Source organism: Ciconia boyciana, chromosome 2, assembly GCF_034638445.1.
Source record: "Ciconia boyciana chromosome 2, ASM3463844v1, whole genome shotgun sequence".
Lineage (NCBI taxonomy): Eukaryota > Metazoa > Chordata > Aves > Ciconiiformes > Ciconiidae > Ciconia > Ciconia boyciana.
Window position 1 is genome coordinate 132,490,080 of NC_132935.1, and position 15,080 is coordinate 132,505,159.

The 15,080-nt window shown below is 39.7% G+C and overlaps 2 protein-coding genes across 7 annotated transcripts in view; one reads left to right on the forward strand and one right to left on the reverse strand.

Annotated features, from left to right (window-relative positions):
• GSDME (gasdermin E) overlaps positions 1 to 2,048 on the forward strand; it is a 32,974-nt gene extending 30,926 nt beyond the window's left edge. For both annotated transcript variants that reach the window (XM_072851458.1, XM_072851457.1), the window contains exon 11: positions 362 to 2,048. In XM_072851458.1, coding sequence (XP_072707559.1) covers positions 362 to 592 — 231 coding nt within the window. In that variant the 3' untranslated portion in view covers positions 593 to 2,048. The remainder of the gene's footprint in view (positions 1 to 361) is intronic.
• Positions 2,049 to 9,544: 7,496 nt separating this feature from the next.
• Positions 9,545 to 15,080, reverse strand: part of PALS2 (protein associated with LIN7 2, MAGUK p55 family member) — a 61,530-nt gene continuing 55,994 nt past the window's right edge. For all 5 annotated transcript variants that reach the window (XM_072854126.1, XM_072854123.1, XM_072854122.1 and 2 more), the window contains exons 10-12: positions 14,341 to 14,543; positions 13,805 to 13,933; positions 9,545 to 11,421 (exon numbers count right to left, since the gene is read on the reverse strand). In XM_072854126.1, coding sequence (XP_072710227.1) covers positions 11,245 to 11,421; positions 13,805 to 13,933; positions 14,341 to 14,543 — 509 coding nt within the window. In that variant the 3' untranslated portion in view covers positions 9,545 to 11,244. The remainder of the gene's footprint in view (positions 11,422 to 13,804; positions 13,934 to 14,340; positions 14,544 to 15,080) is intronic.

Here is a 15,080-nt window from a genome sequence, read left to right on the forward strand (position 1 = left end):
GAAGCTCACTGACAAAAATAATAGTAAAAACCTTTAAATATGTAGGGGCAAGGGGAATGCTACTGTTTGCTCAGAGTAAGAGTGAGAGTTAAGTGTGATCTGCAGTGAGAGAAGTTGGACTAGGCAAAAGGATGCGGTAGGAGAGATGTTTCTTCTTAAAGGGTGCTGTAGAGCTTTGGTTCTGGATGAGCACGTCGTGCTTGTCAAGGCTGATAGTAAAGGGAATCTTGCCCTTTTGCCGCTGCCTTGTAAGCTCTCTGGTGGTTTTGTAAGAAGGAACTGAGCTATGCGATGGCAGGAACAGCACTGCTTGGAAAACCTGTTTAATGTCTCTGTCTTCTGCTGTCTCTCATAAATACAGCCTAACATCGCTTCGGCTGATGGCACCTTGGCGCTGAGCAGTCCTTTGGTGGTTACTCTCACTGACAGAGGAAGATTTGACGTCGTGCAAAGGCTGTTTGCTTCATCAAACATTAATTTGGAAATGACAGAGTCTTCTGTAAAAGCTGTAACCATGAAAGAACCTAGATTCTTCCCACTTGTTCTTTATGTTGCATTGTATGGATTTTATGCTTTAGGTGGGAATATGTAGGAGCTTTGCTGAGTATCCAGTTATTGCTCTAGCCTGTTCTTTCTTCTGTAGCTCTGCAGTGTGGTGTTGCTGTGTTTGAGCTAGCAGTAGAGCCACTCAGTTGAGTACTTACTGCAGTCCAGCCAGGGGTGAGGGAGGTCAGGGTGGACTTGGCATGCCTGGGGTGAGCACTCTGCACTGCCATCAGGTGTGCTACTGCTCTGCAGTTTCACTTAGGTGTGCTTGCAGTGGAACATACATAAATAAGGGATGAAGGGGAGGAAGGAAAAAAGGCAAGCCTGGAACAGAAATTAACATAGCTGTTCTGGTAGCTGTCAGATCTGTAGGGCAGTAAGAAGCCTGATTGCTTGCATTAATATGCGTGGGAGAAAACTGCAAAGTACAAACTGCTTTTTGTAAACAAGCAGGCTGTGGAAATCCAGGGTTCTGCAACGCAGTAAATGTTTTGCTCATTTAAGACTTGATGTGCAGAATGCTTTCACTCTGGAGCAATTGGAATAGAGGGCTTTCAAAGAGGTACTTGATAGGTTTTCATTTATTAAGTGTAGCTGGGCTTTATGGATGTGAACTGCACACTGCAGGAAATAAAAACTCTTTTTCAAAAACTAAGACCACCTGAAGGATTTATGCCTCTGTACAGCGTTTCTGTTTTCTAATAAGTTTTTACTCACCTTCGCAAGTTTCAGCTGTTTAAATGGCATTCTGAACTTTCTCTTCGAGGTATGGTGATGCCTTTTGGTGTGTGCACATGAAGTGTTCCTGCTGCACTCCGCAAAAATGATTATTTTACCCATATGATGTTTTGAGTGCCGATGTTTTTGCTTGTTTCCTTGACTAACGGCAAAGTGTTAGTAAAGCACTTTGTGCTTTGAACTGCTTTGCCTTTTTTTATTGTAATTTTTTGTAATCATGTGGATGGGACAGAAATGCAGCAGAGATCACTGTAAATATGGGCTTGGGAAGATGATGTTCCAGGTAAGTGGAATATCAGTGCTTTCAGCTAAGATTGTGAGATGGCTGACAGACAAACAAGCAGGCACCTGTGTATGAGGGGGGTGATCAGTAACCAGGCTCTGCAGCTTAGCTAGTGGGTAGGAGTCCTAGGTTCAGTTTTCTGCTCTGTTCCCGCATGGTCTAAGAGGTCTCTAAAAACTCTTGTCAGTTAAGCACTCCCTGAGGAGGTGGACTTTGCAGAAAAGCACCGTGGTACCTTTCCATACCCTGAGCGTGCAGGATAGCCTTGCACACTGAGCTCTTGGCGTTTCTGTGTCTCATCTGTTAGTTGAAGCTGATGGTGTTGCCTGAACCTTGCACTGGTGTGTATGGAAATGTCCTTAAGGAGGATGGAAGCATGTTACTCTGCTTCTGGGTGTGATGTGTGTGTGTGTAAATGGGAAAGTCTTCTTTTGCCAATCACTACTCAAAAGTTGCCTCTGTAACCACCTGATTTATCAAAACTTGCTATGAAATGTTATGCTAAAACAATAGAATAACTTATAACCTCATGCATGTAATTTCCGTTGTTCTTTTTTTGGGGGATTCCAGTCATTCCCTTGGCCTTGAAAGATGCTGCACACAGATGGCAAGGGGATATGTGGGCATCCACGTAGTGCCGCTGTCCATGTGCTCTGATCTTCCTTACAGAGTTTTGGTGTAAGCCTTATGTGCACTGCATTGTGTAACTGCTTTCAGGGTGTGCATGCTGTGTCATATATATATAGGAGAGGGGATTTGTTTAAAGAGGGGGGAAAAAAACCCCAACAAACCCTAGGTGTTCTACAGAAACATCATTAAAAAAGGAAGAGGTTTTGTTTGTTTCCTGCTATTTTGCTTTCAGCTGTAGATCCGTCTTTTGCTTCAGTTAAATCCCCTGAACAGGTTCAGGCTGAGGAGTGTAAAGGTTGCTGACAAAGCCAAGGTGAGGGCACCTGAGGGGCTGGCAGTGTTTATGGTACTGGGGAGCCCGAGCAGCTTCACAACTTGACTGCCAGTAACTACAGCCAAGGGGGATGAAGGCACTGTACTCTCTTACAGAGTCCTGCTGCTTGTAACCCTTAGACCGGTGGGAACTCAGGGAAATGGTACATGAGGCACCACCGTTGTGGGCTGTGTTTATGTGCGATACCGCACCTCCTGTGCAGGCCTAGCACCCGTGCTCTGCGCCCGAGGTGGGAGCAGGGGAGGGGGCAGACGCCCAGAAAGGAGGGGTCACGGGGGCAGCAGCACCGGGGCCTCTGCTCAGGGGGACAGAGGCAGGAGTCAGGGCAGCCTCGGACTCACACAACGTGAGAAACACTTGGGCAAACAGTGGTGTGCCCCAGGGACCCCAGACTTACTGCCGCTTCCTGCTAGTCATGAAGATTGCTTGAGTCTCTTGGCTCCTCGCGGCCATACTTGGCTCATCTGCGGCCATACTTTTAGGATTGATGAGTGTGTCTGCAGCAGCCATTGGGTGCACTTCAGTCTTGGCTTTGTCCTTTTATGTGCTCTTTGTGGACGGGTGTCCCAGCTTTCCTCCACTTGGCAGCACGTCTAAACCAGCAGGTAGCCTAGGATGGCCTTTTTAGAACTGAGCGAGCAGCGCTGCTGCAGAAAAAAAGAAACACTGAGGCAGTTTATATGTTCATCGTTTTCCCTCCAGTTCCTTCTTCCGTGCTCTTGAAAGCAGGATCCTTATGCGCATTAAGCAGGATTTTATGCGCATAAAAATAGTTCAGACTGGGGATATGAAGATCCAAGGGAACAGCAGAAGCAATATGTCTCTCTCCAAGTAACTCCTGTCCAGCCCATCCCTAAGCTAAATGAGGATAGCCTCTCCAGGGACCCAGCCTAAGCTGCACTGATCCAAATTAATTCAGAATCCACTTTAGAAGAGCTGGATGTGTATCCACTACGTCTTAGATAAAGCAGTGATTTCTTGTGACAGGCTGGCCTCATACAGAAAATGCTTTTTCAAGGTTAGATGGGGTCTTCCCTAGAAAACAGGGGTAGTAAAAGGGCTGTAGGGTCCTTCAGAGAAGGTTGGAGCTTGTCTCATCAAAGGTTTGATTTCACACCCTGACTTCCCTCCCCAGAATGTTGCTTCCCTTTGCTATACTTCCACATTCCCCAGGAGGAAGCGGGAAGAAACCACACCTTTGCAATCCAGAATCAGGTCAGGACCAGGGAAGATGAGGTGAGCAGCCTCTTCTCACAGAGCATGCGCTATCTCCAGAGGCCAGCAGGCTCAGCCTTGCTGTCAGTAACCAGCACTCACCTCATACAAGCTGCAGTCCTGAGTCCCTGGGGCTTTTGTACACTGGCTCGTTACAGCGTGGGCCCAGAATGACTCCCTTAATGCTGCAGTGCTCAGAAAATAAGGAGCCCCAATTCAGCAGTGACATACACAGGATGGTTGAAGAGGCCCCAAGAGCTCTATACACTGAACGGGGATTCAGCGCATTCAAGAACATCACACTGAACAAGACCAACTGAAACGTTCCTTTTCTGAACTCTGAGCGCTAAACGAGGCCCAAACATGCTACACCAGCAGTGCACGTGTACCTGCAAAGCCTGCTACGCTTAACAAACCAAAGCAGCACCCAGAGCGCAAAGCCCAACGTGTGCAGACAAGTTGGTCCCTGTCCTATTTGGTACTAGCACACTAACACATTGGTGTACCAACAGGAAATCCTTAGTGTGTTAACGTGGAGCCCATTTTCAGCAGTAAAGGATTAGGTAAAGGTAGAAGGCAGATGTGCACAGATTGCTTCTTGATAGCTTCCTTATTTGGCTAAAATGCAGAGTAAGACCCAAAAAAATCAGAAAAAAGCTAATTACATTTTTTCAATATTAAATCTTTATTATATACAAAAATATTTTGTTGGGAATTAACAGAATTTCACAATTTGTACATTAACATTTTTATGTTTGGCTGTTTATTGTGAAAATATTAGCTGTGAAAAAGACAATGGGCGTTTTAGAAAACAAGTCACAATTTTAAAATGTCCTATGTATTATCTGACTTTATCAGGATGAAGTCAGAATGCTAACAAGTCCCATCTCCTAGGCCTGCTCTACAGCATTGTATTCAAACAACAACTGGGTACTAAATCATCTTCAGGTTTACATTAGAAAGTTTAGCTAGTAGTTAAGATTTTTTTTTGTAGGATGTTTTCAGCTAAAGAAAGATTATTTTTTTACAGGAGAGCAGTTTTAAAAGTTTTACAAATATCAAATCCAGTTTAATTTAATATGCTGTAGAAGAAAAAAAAAAGCCACAAGAGCTTCCAACGGGCAAAAACAGTTGTGAGAACACGCAAGGTAAGGAAACACACGGTGACAGACTTCTAATGCACATTTAAATCCAAACACTTCACCAAGATTTTACAGTTCTTAGCCCGGTTTGGGGTGGGAGAGCAGCAAACTTTCTTGTATTTTAAAACCTAAGGAAGTGGCCCCCCTTCTTACACCACAGTACACAAATGTTGCACACAGGCAAATATAAGATGAGCGAGTGGAGGAAGGGAAGGAATGCTCAACATGCATTTTTTTAAAGGGGGAAAATACATTTCAACAGTTATCTCCATATATAATTGTGTACAAGACCTAAACCAACAAAAATCAGTCCAAAAAACTGTTTTTTGCAGCGAACAGTTTTGCTGCCACCCCAGAACTGTACAACGCAGTGCCATTCATTTTGCTCTACACTACGATTCTATGTGAGAGGTCAATAACAGAGAAGCTACTTGGGTTTTTGGAAGAGGTTTTATTGTGTTCTAGGTAAATGTTGGCTACTTATGGAATAATACTTGGATCAGCTGCGAGGACAGCCAAACGTGCGTGGATGAGCATTAGCGTGGAGCTAATGGCATTAAAAGGAAAAGGATAAATGGGAGAAAGTGTTTCCAGGACTACTTTAACTATGTTAGCCTGGCAGGTTGGTCAGTAAGTATTCCACATCCAACCACTGCCTTGGCAGCAAAAGGAACTCCATACCCAACCAGCATGAGAAAGGGTTAAAAATATTGAGACAAAATTCACATTTACTTTAAGTGTAGTTTATTCTATAAAACACAAATATTGCTGAGACCCTGCTTAAAAAAAAAATTCTATTTGGAGGTGAAACTGCTTAACAGCCTTCACCAAGCTGCAGTTTGTTTTTAAGCCTGTACAGGTAAATTCCAGCTGCAGTACCAGCAACTGAATGGAGAATTCAGCAGCTGACAGTTTGTGGAAGAGTATCCCACCATGGAGAGTTCAGGTAAATTAGCAGATACTGTCTGAATTACTTGTGGTACTTAGGGGTAAGTTTTATTTATATATTTATATGTGTGTGTGTGTGTGCGCGCAGATGAGCGCACTTTGAATATGTTTAGAAGCCAAAGCTGGCTCTGAAAATTGGTTATTTTACAAGTGTTTTCACTCTTTTTTTTTCTTTTTTTTAGTACTTGTCTTTGGGACTGAAAACACTAAGTTATACCAGTCTTAAAGACTGATTCTTATATTGACCACTAGTTCCTCAACAAGACACAAGTTGAGAATCCCAGACAATTCCTACCAGTTGTTTGTTAAAAATACACGAAAACCAAGAAGGGTAGGCCAAAGAAAGAAACACAGGGGAAAAAAAAAAAAAATTGGGCTAGGACTTCACCGCCTTCAGTAATGACAGTCCACCAGAGAAAGCAACTGAAAGTACCTTTAGCTACAGCAGTCCTTTTAATGGCCCAGGAGGGGTTTTGTGTAGGGACTGACAGCTGGAGGGGTATTTAAGGCAAGAGGCCTAGCAGACCACAAGTCTTTGTATCCAATAACCACTAGCTAGACATTGATAAATTGATTTCTCACCACTTCTGCAAAAATAGTATCATGAAGTTTGGCAATAACAATATGGTACTTTCACTCTTCAAAATTTGGGTGAGGCAGGAAACCCTACATGAAGCAAACAGTCCATATACATTTGTGTGACAGATGCAACAGACCTCCACCTGTAGTTTGTCTTAAAGCTGTACTTACAGGCACAATAAGTGAAGGGGAATCAATCTACTGCAGTAGGCACTATAGATTTATTGAGAAACAGCATCTGCCTCAAAGTTCAGTCTGAATGAAGAAGGAAGATCGATGAAAACTGGATGAGAAACCAAGGAATAGGTAAAGGAAGCTTGAAGTTGTTTGCGTTCACAATAATAGCTCGTGTAAAGACAGGTAATAACCCACACCTCCCGATTTCTGGAGTGGTGCTCTACTTGATCATTCTCCACTGGTCCTTAAGCATTACAGAGAGGCAAGCTTGGCTCCAAAGGGCACCTAGCCAGGAATTTTCTGTGTTTAAAAGAGAAAAAAGTTTCCTATTTCTTGTCTGAATCACCCTCTTCAAAACAAACAAAAAGCAGATGACTTCCTGAACACTGAGCTGCAGGCAGTTTGTACTGCAAGTCATTTAGGTAGATTTTAGAAGATGCAGTGAGTTACAATTGTGCAGAGGACTGGGAAGAAAGTGTCACATTTTGAGCCTATCCAAGATGTGACAGTTTATATAAACACAAATTCAAAAGTGATGAACTGATCTGCCATCCTGCTCCACAAAGCTCTGTACGGCTAAGTCTGCAGAGCCGCACTGATGTGAGAACACAGCACAAGTTAAGGATACTGCATTGGTTATAAATCCCATTTCCTTTGCCTATGTCAGTCTGTGATTCTGCTCCAATTTTACCTTCATCTTATATTTGCAGAACATTTTGAAAGACCTTTATAAATCTACGCAAGATGGCACATCCCATTATAATTATCCCACTAAACTTTAATTGACTGCATCTTGTCACATGATGTAGAACCTAAAGGAGAGCTGCTAGTGTAACATTTAGAGACAGCAAGGTAATCACTTGGGTACACATGCACCAAAGTATTTACATTAAAGTTGAGACTGGTGCACACTTAAGGGAATTTTTGGTGCTTTTAAGGAAATAACTTAATGGTCTTGGCATACTGACTGTACTTTTATGTATAACTTTGCATTCACAGGGCAACTACAGTCTTTCTTCTATAAGTCTCCATATGTACAGAATTTTACAGCACCTCATGCACTGTCCAAAACAGATAGAAATTACAGATAAATATAGAATTTTTAGATTGAAATATCTGTATATTTAGAAAAATATACATTAGTAAACACAATAAACCAGGTAGAGAAGTGTACCAGTTCTAAAGTCTCACATGCAGGTACATTTCTGGATTAAGTCATGGTAGCTTAGTAATGTGATAGCAGACGTGAGCATTTTTTGTTTTACCATCCACATACATACATATACACAGACAACTATTTGATAATTTACTTTTCTAAACTACTTAAATATTTATCTTGTGATACATACCACATATCTTAAACATTTAGCAGCATCTTCACCTCGCTCAGACACACCTATTGTTATCGTTAATGGTCAACATAAAAAGTTTTCCTGTTAGTATCTGGAAAATGAGCGTTTAGTACAGAATGAGATACATGAAATCCTAGTTGTTTTAACTCCTTCAAAATACTTCAAACAGCTGTCGTATGAAATACTTTCACTTGCTCAAAACTAGCCTTTCATAATGCCTTTCTCCCCTAATTGCACAATGTCATGTCTCTAATCTAACATCGGATCTAGCGTACCCTGACAGGTAGAGACTATCACCACTGCGTATATGACTGAAATGGCACCATCATTCTAAGAACCTCCAAGAATGCTCTTTTTAAGAAAACGTAACTGTCATTCTCATTCTAGTCATCCTACCAGGTAGTGACAAACTAAGCAGAGTATCTGATGAAAACCTGATTTTGCTAAAAAACAAAACAAACCCCACCACCACAAAAAGAAACCAACCCCTCTCCCCCCCTCAACATTTTTTACCTGCCAATCTGAACTCCCAATGTTCAAGATTTAATGAATTGATGCAAGGAGCATGGTGTTTGGGTTTGGGTTTTTTTTTCCCCTTACAGCTTGCATGTAGACATCCAATTAAAACCTGCAGACACTTTGATACGATCTTTGCATGCAACCTCAGCAAGCCATTTTCTCTTATTGCTTCAGAATTGTACTTCTCACTAGCATCTATGTTAACGCCACCAAATGGTCACCCACTAGGCTTCACTGTGCTAACTGTTTGCTTTAAAAACACTATGTGAACCTGTAGCGAAAGCTAAAGCTTTAGGCTTTAGCAAATACGTGGCTCTTTGGAGATTGCTAACTAGGGAGGCTCTTTTGACAGTATTCTCTCTGGGATGGAAATAGAAGGAGCAGAGAGGTTTTCCTGACTAAACCTTGGAGCCCATGTTTCACGTGTTTGATTTGGTTAAGTAAATTTATGGGAAAAAAAGATGAAAATAAGTGATATTTGCAATATAAAGTACTGTGGTGGGGAAACTGAAGAATCTTCTCATTCCATTCATTAGGGAAGAGTGAGCTCAGCCCACTTTTGGCATCACAGATAGAGTATTTTCTAACTCATAATGAAAAGGCATCATATCTGTCCAGACAGCACATCTTATTTACAGCATATGTATGTCTCCTATTACACAGTATACAAACACAGTTTAGTCACGTTCAGCATATAGTGCCAATAGCAAATCATTAAAATAGTCAAGCAATGGCTCTGCTATCATTGCTGCTACATACAACGCTCGATCCATTTCTCAAAGCAGCCTGTGAGTGATAGGACCACAGAACATGTCTCCTGGGAAAGGAAAATAAAAGTCTCATGCTGGTGCCACGTTTAAAAGCTCTGCCAAACTTAAAACCAGAGAAAACACATCCTGAAAAGTATAACAATAAAACAAAGTAGTGGTACAAATCTTCCTTAGCGAATTTCAGATTCCCTCTAAAAGACTGAAATCTCAAAGAGCCGCAAAGATCACCTGTGCTATACACAGTTTCGACTAACATTTTCCACATACACTGGGATCTCAAGCCCCCCCCGCCCCTTTTCCCCCCACAACGACCAACTGTATAGGCTTTGTAAAACTCATCTGTAGTACACAGGTGTTTTGAGGGGTTTTTTGAGACTTACACTTTTCCTATACTGCATCAACTCCATTTTTCTTTTCCTTGTGCACATAAGAGTGTTTAAGAGCCCCAGGAAGCAATACTGTTTTACAGCCTCTTTTCCTTCAGAAATAGTTCTGAGGAAGTTGCCTTTTGATAGCATTCCATGTCACACTTTGGCGTTGAAAAGGAATTCAGAAGCCAGGTGCCTGTCACCAGATGGAAGAGAAATTAAACAAATAGATGACTTCAGTTTAGACACCTAACCTGGTAAGTGATGGTGAATGTTACTATATACAACAGCTGACACTGTAATATAAAATACAGTCACAAAAAGAGCGAGTCTTAGTGACAAGCTGTATTTTCATTTTGTTCTTGTTAAGCAGAAATTTACATCAGCATAAGTTTTGATCGATGAACTTGAACCTAATACGAGTTATATCAATGGGCCTACTAAGGGGAGAACTGTCACTAAACAAAAGGAAATATGTTGTAAAACAAAAAGGTATAAACAACATTGCTTTTTAGCAGTAAGCTTCCAATTCACAAGCTATCTTATGAAAAATGCAATTAAAAACAATGTAACAAAAAGCACAAAAATTCCATTACATCACACTCATAAAAATACAGCAGTTGATCACACACAAATATTAAAAAAGATAATATAGAACCCAGCTAGATATCACAGGAAATTAAGCCACAGATCACTATACAAATACCAAACGATGTCCTAAGAAAAGAAAATGCCTTTTTTTTTTTTTTTTTTTTTAAAGCAGTGTGTTTTCACAAGTGTGAATAAATAGTCCTAAACATTAAGCGTCACTCTGCAAGGCTCCACATTATCAGGTTCTCTCTCTGGCTACTTCACCATTATTCAAATTGCACTGAATTACTTTAAATACAAGCTTTCTAACATCAGTACTTCAACCATAATGGGCTAGCAGGCTGGCTCCCAAGAACAGCCTAATAAGCAGCTTGCAAGGTATTGCTTTACATTATTTCAAGAGACACGTATAAGGAAACCTACACAACAGTTGTCTAAATCAAGAGACATCAAGAATTTGTGAAACATCAAGAATGCACCAACATTAAGCTGAAAGAAGCTGGAGCAATGGAGCTGTGTGTTGGCTGTTGCTTTTAATATTTAAAATTCTGCTCCCATGAAATTATTATTTTTTTAAGGAAGAAAAAAAAAAACCCAAAGACATTGGTGTTCTTTCCTAGTGAGAGCTATAGACTTTTGACCAGTTAAACACTGACGTTAAGAAGTTTTACAAAAATTGTTTCAAGTATCCTTTTTTTAATCACAGTGAAAATGTAAGACCAAGATGTAAATGTTGAAGTGAATGACTGAAAGTTTCTTAGATGAAAAAGGCAAAGGTACTAAATCAAAACATATAAAAATGCTTAAACGCATTTCCTTCATGTGATATGAATAGAAAGGTTATCTGTAAAAAGTTAGAAAAATTAAAATAAATTACATATTTAAGTACACTTTCCCTTCAACATTTTTATAAAAATTCAGAATAGTGTACTTTTGAATATACACAGAGTAAAAATGCACAGGTGCCATAGGTTATCGTTGGTATCTACACAACGTCACATTAGCATATTTGCTGCAGTTGATTTTGTTACTTAAGCTCCTCTTGAGAAATCTCAATATACCCAGCTAATTGGGACCCACTGTGGTTCCAGCCTCAGTCTCTCGATAGCAGTCTGGAGCTTCTCAAAGGCTTTGTCTAGGTTGTCATTTACAATGGTCAGATCAAAATAGTGGTTGTATGCTCTCTGGATCCGTGCACTTTCATCCACTGTTTTTTTCAAATCGGTGTCCTGTTGAAGAGATTGTAAAGATTACTAAGTACATAAGACTTGGCAAATCCTTATAAATACAGAAGAAGTATCCCTTCTTTACATACTGCAACTGACTATTTAAAGCTATATACTGAATATATTTTAAAAATAACAAAAGTTTTCATTTATAGTAAATCCACACAGAACTTAAGCTAAAATGCATTGAAAGGGCTGAAAATGTTATGAGCTGTGCCAATAATGTTAAATATGGCAAACAAATGTTTGCAAATCTTGCAATTTTTAAGAAAGTCAGTAGAAGCACATGAACTTGGGCTAGTATGCACAACGGGCAATTAATCATTTTGTATGTGCAACTCACAATCCAATCAGAATAAAATTAATGCTTTAGGAACGACTGAGTCAATCAGTTATGTAAATATATTTGTGCCCTTTTTTATTTCCACAGAAAGCACCAAAAAATACAAGAATTTAAATTAGTATGAAATGAAAGACAATGACAGATACACTTCTAGTAGAATAAAGCTCTAGAATATCTTATTGCTTTTAGAAGCTACATTTCAGCCTTGCTTACCTGACATCAGTTCCTAATTTGTAAACTACTGCTGCATTATTTTAGTTCTGACATGAGCAGCAAAATATGCAGGAAATTTATATTCCTACATTATGAAGCCTTCATGAAGTGCTGCCACTGAGCATTTTTTAATGATCCATTAGTCCCACATTCTTGGAAAATTCCTCTCCACTTTTGCACAAAAGCAATTTTTTTGTATATGCAGTTATGAGATTTGTCCCCTTGACAATATTTATTTTAATATTTTCAAGTCCTGATACAGTTGTAAGTACAAAAGACAAAATGAGAAAGTAAGTTTGTGAATAGCCTTTCCTTCACAGTCAGTGAAGGAGACAAGCAAATGTAGCACCACAAGAGCCATAATTTTTGCAATGGAATGGCTTAGGATGCTAGAAATAATGTAGACAGACACACTAGCAAGCAGAACATAATACTTTAAATGATATTTGTTTTTCATTTGTTCAGGAAGTACGAGAATATGAAATGGGAAATCATACTCTTTAAATAATATCTGTGCACAGGTATATAGAATCTGTAAAGATATATAAATGTATATTTTAAATGTAACTATCCTCTTTATTATTCATAACGACAAGTAAAACAAAGGCAAGGATGTCCCTTAGGGAATCAATTATTAGCAAGTGCAGGGAATTATTTTTATACTTGTCTGGACAGTTTTAACCTTGCCTTCTTGTATATGCATCACAAAATTCAGGGTTCATTTGGGGCAGGGAGGAGGAAAGGCAGAGCACCCACAGAGATACTAGAATTTATAATAACCAGAATCCATGACTAGGACTGGACAGTCTCTCATGTGGTTAAGAGAATGGGACCTCACAGGTTGGAAAAGAAAAAAAAAAAAAAAAAAGGACTAAAAGTCCTATATTCATTTAATGGAAATTAACCCATCTCCCATTTTATTGCTTTGAATGCCCTGTCAGCATTATACAAGATATTGCTACTATCTAAGCTGCAGCACTGTCGTTGTGAGTTGTCAGCAAATTGTAGCTTTTCTCAGATGGGGAAGTTGTACTGCTGAACACAGAGGACAGTTTTCTTAACTGCTCAATCTGGCTTTTTACTTTGGTCCTGCAGCTGGGAAAGTTCGCGCCCATATAGACTATTTATAATTTGCTGCGCTGAAGGAAGCATGTCTCGTTTCCCTCTGCTACACACTGCGTCTCAGAAAAGGAGAGAAGATCTAATGAATAAAATGTGCCACTTTGCTTTACATGACAAATCCAAGGAACTTAAGGGGAAGAGAAGCTATTTGACACTTCCTATTCTGGCAGCTCCCAGCCATTCTCGGTGCAGCATGTGCTGCTGTAGCACTGGAAACGAGGCCCAGTTGCATTCTGTTGTTGGTTTGGGTTTTTTACGCAGGCTGCAGTATCTTGCCTAAGGATTACAGATTCCATTTTAAAGGCACACCTATATTATCAGACAAACCTGAACAAAACTTTTTTGGGGAGAGAGAAGGTGGAAGTGAAGGAAAGACATTTACATAAAAGAACAATTCCCACCATCAGGTATCTACCATTTGCTGCCAATAATCAAAGGTGACACTTCCCAAAGAACACATTACAAGTAATTTTTGTAATCAACACTTCTCTGTAAGAGGTCTATTTTTAAGAAAGAAGCAATCTGCCTTACACATAGTATTTGATTAACTTCTGCTAAGTAATCAGCAAAAGTCTTGCCTAACTTTTCTTGGAGACATTACTTTCAGAACAAATTCCATCTAAAATGAAAGGTAAAAAAAAAAAAAAAAAAAAGAAAATCGAAGAACATCCTGTTCAAAGTAAATGAAATATGAAATAATCTGCTTACCGTGAGAAGTTTGGTTGTAATTCCAGCATCTACCACAGCCTTGTGCATAGCACGCAAAGTCTCCAACTCCGGAGCAGCAATAAACACTACATAGGGCATGAATTCTGAAGTCCTCAGTATTTTCAGGGCCTAGAAGCAAAGAAAAAGGAAAAAAACACCCTAAGTTTGAGAATGACTCACCACATGTCCCCATTACTTAAGGGGCGCTGCAAAACTAGTCTGTTACAATGGGCAGAAACACATAAGTGAAGATTCTTATTTCTATTTTAGAAACTCCTACACTGCCTTTTGAAACGCTCAACATCATTCTTTCCTTGGCTAAGAAGATTATTTACTACTCTGCAAGACTCCTCTTCCATGCAGAATCTAAGTTGCTTTTTTTCCATCTTTCTAACTCATTCCAACTACGTGCCACAAATGCAGGAATCCAGTTGATATTATAATCGTTGAACCAGATAAGAAGCCTTCAAATTTAAAGGCATATCTCTTCAACATTATACTCCTACACTTGTGGTTTAACATTATAAATTATATACCTGTGGATTCACGTCCAAGATGCAAGTCCTTCCTGTCTGAACAACTTCCAGGATGGAATCAATTTTGGTGCCATAAAGATTTCCTTCATATTCTCCATGCTCTAAATATCTGCCAGCTTTAATATCCATCTCCATCTCAGCTCGTGACACAAATCTGTATGCCTGCCCATCCTTTTCATCATCCCTTGGCTTTCGTGAAGTAACTAAACAAAAAATATAAAATATAAATTGAATGTTTTCTTTTTATGTTTGAAATACAAATATAAGACTGGACTGCCTATTAAGTTAGGGAGAGTATAATACACGTTAATATACAATTATAATTGTTCCATATACAGATTAGTTACTTATTCTAGTGTAAGTTTCAAAACTGAGCACAGCCCCTCCTGTTCCCTTTATTTCTAGTCTTTGCTGTATGTTGCTTACCCATCCATTTGCTTATTTCCTTTGTATTACTCCTTCACACCATATACAATACTCATTCATGTCATCTTTTTAATTATTCACTTAGTAAAATAATTATTTAAGTGACTTGGAAATCAAAGGGAAATTTAACTCTCAAATGCCAAATGTACTTCTGAAAATAACTGAGCACAAATCAAGATCCGCCCTGCCCCCCAAACCTGAGCACATACTTTGCTCACTGTATTTGCCCTGTTATTCAGGGTAGAACTACCTGAGCTAGCTATAAAGAAAATTAGCTTAAGTATCAGAAGAAGCCCAGCCACCATAGCAGAATG